This window comes from Microtus ochrogaster, chromosome 6 (genome assembly GCF_000317375.1).
Source record: "Microtus ochrogaster isolate Prairie Vole_2 chromosome 6, MicOch1.0, whole genome shotgun sequence".
NCBI classification, from domain to species: domain Eukaryota; kingdom Metazoa; phylum Chordata; class Mammalia; order Rodentia; family Cricetidae; genus Microtus; species Microtus ochrogaster.
Window position 1 is genome coordinate 77,439,515 of NC_022013.1, and position 11,207 is coordinate 77,450,721.

The 11,207-nt window shown below is 44.1% G+C and overlaps 1 protein-coding gene across 1 annotated transcript in view; it reads right to left on the reverse strand.

The window, feature by feature from the left end:
* Positions 1–11,207, reverse strand: part of Ppp2r5a (protein phosphatase 2 regulatory subunit B'alpha) — a 46,164-nt gene that overhangs the window by 4,764 nt on the left and 30,193 nt on the right. Inside the window, exons 4-7 of the mRNA XM_005348882.2 lie at positions 4,453–4,545; positions 2,002–2,132; positions 973–1,032; positions 273–381 (exon numbers count right to left, since the gene is read on the reverse strand). Of these exons, the coding sequence (XP_005348939.1) occupies positions 273–381; positions 973–1,032; positions 2,002–2,132; positions 4,453–4,545 (393 nt within the window). The remainder of the gene's footprint in view (positions 1–272; positions 382–972; positions 1,033–2,001; positions 2,133–4,452; positions 4,546–11,207) is intronic.

Here is an 11,207-nt window from a genome sequence, read left to right on the forward strand (position 1 = left end):
CAGTGTCAGGAATGTTGAGACCACCGCTCTACGGCTGACAAGGTGACCAGGACCTTTCTAACAGGCCGTTAGGGTTTGATGTGTAAGACTCAGGGTCACGTAGTTTAGGTGCTGGACCTGAATATAAGTAAACTATATCTAGCTTACAGCTGCACCAGTAGTACGGAAACAAACTCCAACAAGTTTGCCAAAGCAAATTCCTTACTAGACACAAAACAAGCAATCTTTGCCTTTATACTAAATAGTCCATCTGCAACTTTCCTGATTCTTACCTGAGCGTGAAACAAAGCCAGTCCTTTGGCAGTGTGCATAGGAATAAGAACCTTCATTAGGAACTGCTTATGCTCGGCTTTCAGCGGCAATGCAAAGCCATTGATGATGCTGGAGGGAGAAAGGCAGAAGGTTAAGCAGTTGCTTTGACTCCAGAAGTTACACTATCTGCACCTATAGTGCTGGAGCTGTGGGCAGAGGCTGCTGCGCTCTGCTCCTGCAGGGCACCGTGCCACCCAGTGTCCTTTACACACTGTCCAGCAGCTCTGATTCACTCTCCTGTCTCATGCTGCTAGAGTTTCCAGCATGTTCTGTGAGAAGTGAGCAGTTTCTCCTACGTCTTTGAATAATCTGGAATTCTTCTATGCACTGAACAGAAAGGAAATGTGTAAATGAAGCCAAAGAGTCTTCCAAAAGAACAGCCTATCAGCATTTGGGTAAGAATTCCTGTAGTGAATACTTGATGAAAGCTTCATCTCTTCCCAGCTGGAGCCTGAAACAACTGTGGCGTCCACCACAGTTCCAAAGGCAGAAGGCTGTGTAGACCCAAGGCCCTGAAACCATCTTCTGCTCTGTTGTTGGGGGCTGAACCCAGGACCACTAGCATTGTGCTCTAAACTTTTTAACTCCAGCTGTTTGGTACGTAAAACGTTCACTCGGTTTCTTAATTCTTAAAATACAACAGCCCCCCTCACCACCTACCTTCCTAATATTTCAAGGAGCTCAGCCACACCATTGAAATGTTCTGTTTCATATATAAACCTGAATTTGGAATAAAGATAGATGTAATAAATGTAAACGTCAGGAAACAGGCAAAAAGATGATGAAACCGCAGGGACAGGTTTTCTCTGAACTGTTTAGCCCCGAGGTGTTTTGTTCACACCGCTCTTAAACTGCGTAGCCAATCTTGATCTTTTGATCTATTTCCTCTGCTACAACTTGAGAAGGACAGTCTCATTTCATCTGGGTTATTTTACTTAATATATAAGGAAGGGGGATGCTCATACGAGAGTCCTTTTCTAAGTAGGAAATCATTACTCACATGAAGGTCAAGGAAAAGGGGTTCATTTTTTCAACTGCTCAGAATTTGTCTAGAGTGTAAACAACTTCAGGACTGCCTTGAAGGCTAATACAGGTGTGGGTGACACTGCTCACCTCCAGTGTTAGCCTAACTCCTCGTCTCCAATGCACAGAGACAAGGAGAATAAACCTGAGCCACAGGCAGTAATATGAAGCAAATGCTCCACAAGTATTTAAATCATAGTCCATATGAATTTTTTTGTTTTTGTTTTTTTTTCCTCTGTAGCTTTGGAGCCTGTCCTGGAACTCGCTCTGTAGACCAGGCTGGCCTCGAACTCACGGAGATCTGCCTGCCTCTGCCTCCCAAGTGCTGGGATTAAAGGCGTGTGCCACCAATGCCCAGCAAGATTTTAATTAAACCTAAAGAAAGCACTTTTACAGGCATTGGTTTGATAATGATTGTTTTTTAAAAAAAAAAAGCTCAGAAAAAGTTTTTCAGCGAATTCTTTCATCTATCAAACACTGTCCTCATGATCACTGCTGACCCAGAAAAGGAGGACACGTGCCTCTAAACCGTTAAGTGAACCTCAAGATGGGTAGGAATGACCCAGAGAGCCTTCAGCTAGGTCAGGTGTCAGATCAAAATTAACCTAAAGGGGCTTGGTTTAAGGAACGGCACGAGGAGAAGAGTACTCTAAAGGATGAGTTTACCTGAGGAAAATGTTGTTAATTTGCTTTCTGATGAACGCTCTCAGCCCAAGAAACTTCCCATAGATCCGATGCAGAACCGTCTTCAGGAAGTCGCGCTCTCTTGGGTCTTCACTATCAAAAAGCTCCAGGAGCTTTAAGAAAAATCTGACAAATTACTTTAAAAAAATAATCGAGCTAAAACCGCTTTTTTTCTAATTTTAATTGCAAGATTGCCTATGAAATCTTCAACATTCTCCCTAAATATTCTGCCTTATCAGATTTTACAACAAGCTTAACGTCTGTAATGTGTTCAAATGATAGGTTCTGTGTCACAAAAAAACAATGATTACATCTTAGTCTTCTTTGGAGAAAGAACATAAATTTAAATTATACAGGGTCCCCGAACACCAGACTTTTAACAAATCTCTCCTATTCTGAGTGTTAAAACTTTTAAAAGCTGAGAATTCTCACATGGCAATTTACAGAAGCAACCCTAATGCCCCAGAGGCAGCTGATGCGGGATCCCCTCTGTATGCTGGGATTACCATTGGTTAATAAAGACACTGTCCTAGGCCTGTGGTAGGGTAGAGTAGAGCTAAGCAGGGAAAACTAAACTGAATGCTGGGACAAAGGACGCAGAGTCAGGGAGAAGCCACGGAGCTACTGCTGGAAACTTTGCTGGTAGGCCACGACCTTGTGGTGATGCACAGATTAATGGAGATGGGTTAAACTGAGATGTAAGAGCTAGCAAATAAGAAGCTAGAGCTAATGGGCCAAGCGGTAATTTAAATAACATGGTTTCTGTGTGATTATTTCGGAAGCCTGGGCTGCCAGAAAATGAACAAGCAGCCTCCTTAAAACAGGCCCCTGTAGGAAGCACACGGAACTGCTGGAATCAGATTGTTGCCTTGGCTTCCCAGACAGTTTAGGAGTTTGGTGTAGAGATAGAAAATGGTTCCTGCCATGCCAGGCTTTCCTGGCATGATGTGGGAGTGTCATATATCAATCTGTTGATTTCATTGGTTAAGCAATAAAGAAACTGTTTGGTCCTGATAGGTTAAAACATAGGTGGGAGGAGTAAACAGAACAGAAGGCTGGGAAGAAGAGGAAGTGAGCTCAGAGATGCCATGCTCCCCGCTCCCGGGCAGACACATGCAATGAAGCTCCAACCCAGGATGGACGTAGGCTAGAATCTTCCCGGTAAGCGTACCTCGGTGCTACACATTATTAGAAATGGGCTAGTTCAGGTGCGAGAGTTAGCCGAGAAGAGGCTAGATATAATGGGCCAAGCAGTGTTTAAAAGAATACAGTTTGTGTGTTGTCATTTCGGGTAAAGCTAGCCAGTGGCGGGAGCTGGGTGGCGGAATGCAACCCGCAGCTGCTCAAATTACTACACCCACACACCCCAGAAAAGCCCAGCATTCTGGGTACCTAGAGCACCAGGCTGAAGCAGCAAGCTCCCCTCAACCTGCTGTCATCTGAAAGTTTGATGTGCATGTGGCTTCACTAGGTGCTGAGTGCATTCCACATGAGAACCATACGAGAAAATGATGTGCCTTCCTCCACAATAGCCCCCAAGACCCCACTGTCATCCGACTGATTTTATTCATGGCTGAGTACATATCGTACTGTAAGCGCACATCTAATCTTGTGTGGATTATAAAGAGTTCTTGAAGGGCTAGCTAGGCAGGTGGTGGTGTTTACCATCCCTGAGCCAGGAACAGTTCTAAATATGAGGGATCTTTAACATCTGGACACCCGACAGTGGTCTGAAAGGCTCTCACCATCAAATCCCTAACAAGGCTTACGTACTGACAATGGACAGAGAAATTCTTGGGTCACTTTTCAGTTCTGTTTAGGGTCAGACAATTTCAGATGATTAAAAGAGGCTGTTAAATTGTCTAAAAGCTCTTGCCAATAAAAACAAACGAAAAGTATTCTTAGAAATTAATTATAGAGGTACCCCATTTTATTTTACCTGTGGCGCTAGGAGAGGGAAGACAGGCGGCTGATGCTGAGTGTCCAGAAGGCGCCCAGAGCTCAAGCTCCATGGTTTCTGCCCTGGCAGCTCAGCGTTTCAAAGGCTTACAGTTTTTAAACAGGATTTCACCCTCGGAATAAATGGTCACCCCAAACTTTTGAGGAGCTGCAGAAAGCGCAGTTTGACTGATTGCATTGGGCACTCGCTCATCCTTGATACAAACTCTTAACTTCTGACAGCTACTTAAAAAAGTGTGGCCTGTGCAGGTCAGAAGACCACCAAATCAGAGCTGGAGTTACCAGGCTCTGGGGAGGAGACTCAACACAGAGCCTCTGGAAAAGCAGGAAGGGCTTTGACCCAAGTTGTCTTGCCAACCCCTCAAAGCCTCTTTTGTTTGTCAAGAACAATTACTAAGTACTTAATCACATTTTGAATGACTACTCTTAATAAGCAAGTGCTAAGATAAGATTTGAGATCTAAGAGTCCCTTACCTGTTGTACAAACTTCTGATCAATGTATCGCTTTGCAATGCTAGGCTGGAAATCAGGGCTCTCCAAGAATCTCAAGAAGAATTCATACACCAACTGCAAGAAAGTAAAAAGCAAAATGATGCCTATAAAATAATACTCTTAGTTACATTTCAAGTAAAAACACACCTCTCTTATTGGCTTGAGTTGGTAACTGTTACTGAAAAACAGTTTTAAAAAACCTTTATCTTTATAGCTTGGCTTTCGTCCTGATTGGCTTTTATCAACTTGACACAAGCTACAGTTATCTGGGAAGAGGAAGTCAGATGATAAAAATGCCTCCATTGGATTGTTGTACAGGCAGGCAAGGCTGTGGGCCACCCCACCCCTACCCCACCCCAGAAACAAAGTTTACTCTGTGGAACAATCCTAGCTGTCCTGGAACTAGCTCTTGCAGACCAGGCTTGCCTCGAATGCCATGTTCTAGATTAATGATTGACGTGAGAGGGTTCAGTCCCCTGTGCGTAAGTGGCCCTGGGGTGTGTAGGTAAGAAAGAAACCAGTAAGCACTGTCTCTATGGCTTCTGCCTCGGGTCCCATCTCCAGTCCTGAAGTCTGTCCTCGGTAGACTGCCGTGAAAGTGTAGGCCAAATAACCCTCTCCTCCCAGACCGCTCTTGGCCATGGTGATCATCACAGCGGCAGAGTCTCCTAGGGAACTAGCCTGTGAGGTCTGTGGTTCTCTGCCTCACTTATCAGAGTACCCTCAGGTGTCAGGTTCATGTTCCTCCCCCAGTGCACTACTATCGCTGTCCCCTAAACACAGACTCGGAGAGTGGGCAATGTGTAAAAGTCACAGCTCCTATAAAACTAGATAGGGGACGGGCGGTGGTGGCGCACGCCTTTAATCCCAGCACTCCGGGAGGCAGAGGCAGGCGGATCTCTGTGAGTTCGAGACCAGCCTGGTCTACAAGAGCTAGTTCCAGGACAGGCTCCAAAACCACAGAGAAACCCTGTCTCGAAAAACCAAAAAAAAAAACAAACAAACAAACAAAAAAAAACCACTAGATAGGGGATCTGGCAAGATGGTTCAGCAAGTAACACTACTCGCCGCCAACTGCTGACCTGGGTACAATTCCTGGTACCCATGTGGTGGAAGGTGGAAAAAAACCTCCCAAGGGTTGTTCTCTGACCTACACACAAAACACACACACACACACACGTAAAAGCAGAGCAGGGAAGCTGAAACTGAAAGCAGTCCACCTGGAGAATAACTACGCAAACCCTACAAGCACAAGCCTGACAAAGGAAGGTCTGATGGAGCAGATAAAGCAGACGTGGGAGAGTCTGAGATGGAGAAGCACTGTGCAACCCTGCACGATGGCAAAGGGCATGATGACTGCAAATCAGGATTACAGCAGCATATTAAGGAGAAGTATGGGCATAGCTGGGCGGTGGTGGTGCATGCCTTTAATCCCTGCACTCAGAAGTTAGAGGCAGGTGGATCTCTGTAAATTTGAGAGTGAGTTCTAAGACAGCCAGGAAGACACAGAGAAACCTTGTCTCAAAAAAACAAAACAAAAAAATCATAACCTAAATATCTACAAAAGGCAAGAGACTGACCAAGATATAACTTTAATTACAAACACAATTAAACAATGTGTCAATTTAGCAACTTAGAAACACAAGAGAATTAGGTCCCAAAGTAAAAACCGCTAAAAAAGAAAACACTTGGGGTCTAAGGAGATGGCTCAGTGGGGTCTAAGGAGATGGCTCAGTGGGTAAATCTCTTGCCCCACAAGTATGAGCACTAGAATTTGTAGAATTCGGATATAAAAAGCTGGACCAGGTCTGGATGGCTCGGCAGTTGGGAGTGCATGCTACTTTTCAGAGGACCAAAGTTCAGTTCCTAGCACCCACATTAGGGAACTGTTAGTGTTAACTTAGCTTCGGGGCATCTGTAGGCTTTTGCACTCATGTGTACATAACACACACACACAAATAATACATCTTTTAAAAAAAAAACAACTAAACCGGCGTGGTGGTCCACTTGGAATCCCAGCACTTGGGAGGTGGAAGCAGGAGGATCTCTGTGAACTCTAAGTCAGCCTGGCTACACAGTGAATCCCAAGTCAACAGGGCTTCAAAGTGAGACCCTGTGTCAAGAAAAAAAAGTGTAAATATGTCTTTACCCATCCAGATACAGGGAGCAATGTTCATTTGATTAAGAGAGGGTTACCTAATTTTTAATGTTAATTTTGCATTAAGAACATAATAAAAAGCCGGGCAGTGGTGGCGCACACTTTTAATCCCAGCACTAAGGAGATAGAGGTAGGCAGATCGCTATGAGTTTGAGACCAGCCTGGACTACAGAGAGAGTTGTAGGATGGCTAGGGCTACACAGAGAAACCCTGTTTCATAAAGCCACAAAAGAACATAATCATAAAAGGGAATTCTGCTTTGGCGCACAAACATTCTAAAACATACAAGCCTGCAATGCTCTGAGAAGTTGAACCGGGGAGCTCTGCTGCCAGCACAGCTTACTGGGTGCCTGGACTATATACAGTGTGAGCAAGAATATAACAGTGTAGCTCAGAAAACTAAGAGGGATACACCACAGTTACATGGAACAGAGTGCAGGAAGCATCTGACAGACAGCTCTGCTGCTGTAGGATTAGGTCGGCAAGAAAGCTGTTGAGAGGGACATGCAACTTGAGCTCTGCATTCACTTGACCTGGAGAATACAGGAAGAAGAGCTGCTTTTATAGAAGTGCCAATGTGGGGGCTGGAGAGATGGCTCAGTGGTTAAGAATACTGACTATTCTCTCAGAGGACCCAGGTTCAATTCCCAGCATCCACATGGCGGCTCCTAACTGTAACTCAAGTTCAGGGGATCTGACACCCTCACACCAATGCAAAGTTAAATAAATTTTTTAAAAAAAGAAGCTCCAGTGTGTGTCTTGGGATGGGGATGGTCCAGGGAAAGGGCTGGTGGTGTGGAATCAGCCTCAGCTCTTACGCAGGTCCCATACCACCCACTTCCTTGAGCACTGCACCAAACAACTTTTCATAGAGATAGTATCCCTTGGGAGACCTGCATGACGTCAAGTCCCAGATTCCTACACCAATAGACATTGTTGGACACAGTGCTGCTTATAACTGTATATGGTTTCTTAATCGTATCGTTATTTTATGTGTGGGGCTGTTTTGCCTGCGTGTCTGTCTATGCACCATGTGCAGCATGCAGTGCCCAAGGAGGGCAGGAGAGGGCGTCATACATCCCTGGAACTGCAGTTATAGACAGTTTTCAGTTGTAATGTCTGAGCTGGGACTCAAACCTGGGTCCTCTGAAAGACTCTTACCTGCTGAGCCATCTTTCTAGACCCCTACTTTCTTATCCTCATCTACACAATTTCCCTGACAACAATGCACATGCAGTGAATAGCCCAGATTAGCAAATACCTGCTGTCAGGAGCCAATCTGGCAGGTGATGAGAGGAAGGTTATTTAATACACGCTGAATGAGTATTACAAGCAGGTGGAAGAAACAATTGGCCTACAGGGCTAACAATCGTCAAAATGTCACAGTCAGATCATGCGTCTATGAGATGAAGCTTGTCCCCAGAACTTCTGTCCATATCTATTATCCTGCATTATTTCTTCCTGGAACTATCACATCTAAAAAGAATGTTCATTTGGTCATTATTTCTGGGTGTGCATTGTAAGACGTAGTGATTGTGTTAGGGTGTAGGGTTTAGACGCACAGAACAGAAGCTTGATGAGTGTTTACTAGCTATACGAAATCAGTTGATGAGATGCAGTTATTGAAGTTTCTCTATGCATCATATGAAGAATTATAATTTGCTTTTACGAATCTTAGAACACACTTCAGCAATGGCTTCAGCACTAATGAAATGGCAGACCTCACGTGTGTCTGTTACAAGGCTGGCCTGCCACCTGAACACACTCTACACCCTTAAGACAAGAGATATGTAAGAAAACAGAAGGTCATCTTTCTGTACTGCTCAAGTTTCTGTAGTCCAGGCTAGCCTTGAACTTGAAATTTAACTGATAATGACATGAACTTCAAATGGTTCTTCCTTCACCTGCTGAGGGCTGGGTTATAGGAATCCCCCACGACACCAATTGATCAGGGGCTTCATAAAACAGATACATACTCTGCCAACTGAGCTACAGCCCAGCTCTGCTATGCTACTGGTTCTGAACATGCCTTTCCTAAGGTCATCTAAACAAAATTATAAAGTTCTGCTTTTCATCATTAAAAAGATACAGGTCCACCAGAAAACAGTCCCAATGACTGAAGAACCTGAAAATAAGACCTAGATAAGAAGCTAAAGAAGCCAGAAACATTTGGCCCAGGGAAGAAAACGTGAGAAGCAACTTTGATGAGTGTAGGTATACAAAAGGCCCTTTTCAAGGGGTATGGTGACCACGGGCTTTCCAACTTCTGTTAGCAGGAAAGGGATTTAAAATGATTTATTCCATGAAGAATTCACAAGAGTGAGCATCTCTAAATTATATCATGTAGTTTACACTGCATGTTTAGAACATTGCCTGGGCACAGTGAGCAGAAACAGAAACTCAGTTCTCTATGACTCCTCCCTCCCTCTGGCTATCTGAGAAAGCAAAACAGATTCTGCAAAACACTAAGCTCCTTAACTGTGGCCAGCCTAGATGCTCTCCCTCTGCTCTTTCATCTGTAGAACAAAAACACAGACACTAACAAACCCACGAGGCTCAACAGTACACAAAGAACTACAGACAACTAAGTAAAGCCGGGAGTGCTCCCACCTCTCCAGGTGGTCCTCACCAGGCAGAGCACACCAACTAGTTGTTCAGCCCTTAAATGGTCAGCCCTGATAATACTGAGTACATATACTACTTGACTATATAACAGTTGATTTTAAAAAGCCATCAATTTGAAGAATGGGGAGGGGTAGTATATGGGAAAGCGTGGAGGGAGGAAGGAGAAAGGAGGAATGTTATAATTAAAATACAATCTCAAAACTAAGCAACAACCAAAACCATGCTGTGCATGGCAGGCATCACATACTTGTATCCCAACTACTAAGGACGCCGAGACAAGAGATCACCTGGGTCCAAGAGTTCAAAACCAACCTGGGCACACAGCAAGCCTCCTCTGCCACACACAGTGACCAGCAAAGATCATTTACAGTACCTACTCACAACTAAAAACGTCACAAATGAATCTCTGAAGCTTGTATAAAAGCACAACAGGGGGTTGGAGAGATGGCTCAGAGGTTTAGAGCATTGATTGCTCTTCCAGAGGTCCTGAGTTCAAGTCCCAGCAACCACATGGTGGGATCTGGTGCCCTCTTCCGGCATACAGGCATACATGCAGGCAGAACACTGTATACATAACAAATATTAAACTTAAAAACATCAGAGCAGATGTGCTGGGCATGGTGATGCACACCTTTAATCCCAGATCTCTGAGTTCTAGGCCAGTCTGGTCTACAGATGGGGTTCCAGGAGAGCCAGAGCTGCACAGAGAAACCCTGTCTCAAACAAACAGACAAACAAGCCCCAAAACAAAAACAAACCAAAAAACTAAACAAACCAAAAACTCAAGATGCTTAAATATGCGACTATAACATGCTGGACACATACAGTTACCTCAAATGGCCTCAAAATATTTAATAGCCACATTAAATGTATATCCAATTTTAATAATTAAAGAGTTTAAAATTTTAGACATACAGAGGCCACAGATAAATGAAAATTGTTTGCGTGCTTGTGCAATCTGAATGTGTCTTGTGTAAAAATCCATTTTGTAAAGTGTGTGTGTGTGTGTTACGCTGGTGGAAGCCAGAATTCATTGCTGAGTGTCATCCTCTACTGCTATCCACTTTCTGTGGCTTTGGACCCTGTCCCGGAACTAGCTCTTGTAGACCAGGCTGGCGTCGAACTCCCAGAGATCCGCCTGCCTCTGCATGTGCCACCACCGCCCGGCAAAAAAAAAAAAAAATCTTGTGCCACAGTGTGGGGGACAGAAGATAGCCTGAAGGAGTCAGTTCTCGTGGGTCCTGGGGATCTGAACTCAGGTCCTCATGCCTGCATGACAAGCTCTTTACCACAGTCATCAACCAACCCCCAGGAGACCATTCTGTAAATTACTTCTCTCTCTCTCTCTCCCTCTCTCTCTCTCTCTCTCTCTCTCTCTCTGTGTGTGTGTGTGTGTGTGTGTGTGTGTGTAACGCTCAGTCAGAGGACAACTTGCAGAAGCTGGTTCTCTCTTTGCAGCACAAAGGTTATGGACTGGACCAGGCACACATGTTTTTTATCTGCTGAGCAGTCTCACCAGCCATAGAAATAGTATCCTGATAGTAATTACCATCTTCCAAAATGTTAAGAACCATTTTCTCTCAGGAAATTCAAATGGAGCCTCAAATTATACCAGTGAAAGATGAAAAACACATTGTTTACTTGGCTGAATTTCTTGTGTTAATTTCTATGAGTATATAAAAATATCCTGATGGAAAAATCTGTCTTTGCTTTTAAAATTTCAAAAGCTAAAAGTCTTTTCCAAAGACTATCCAACTACACCTAATAAAAGAGAGAAACACCAGCTAAGGAGAATTTCATGCTTTAAAAACCCTCCCATTACTAAAACAGTACCACTAATTTACACCAAGTACAGCAGGAAATTTCAGGTGAACTTCTGCTCAATTCTAACAAGAGCTAGTTCCAGGACAGGCTCCAAAGCCACAGAGAAACCCTGTCTCGAAAAACCAAAAAA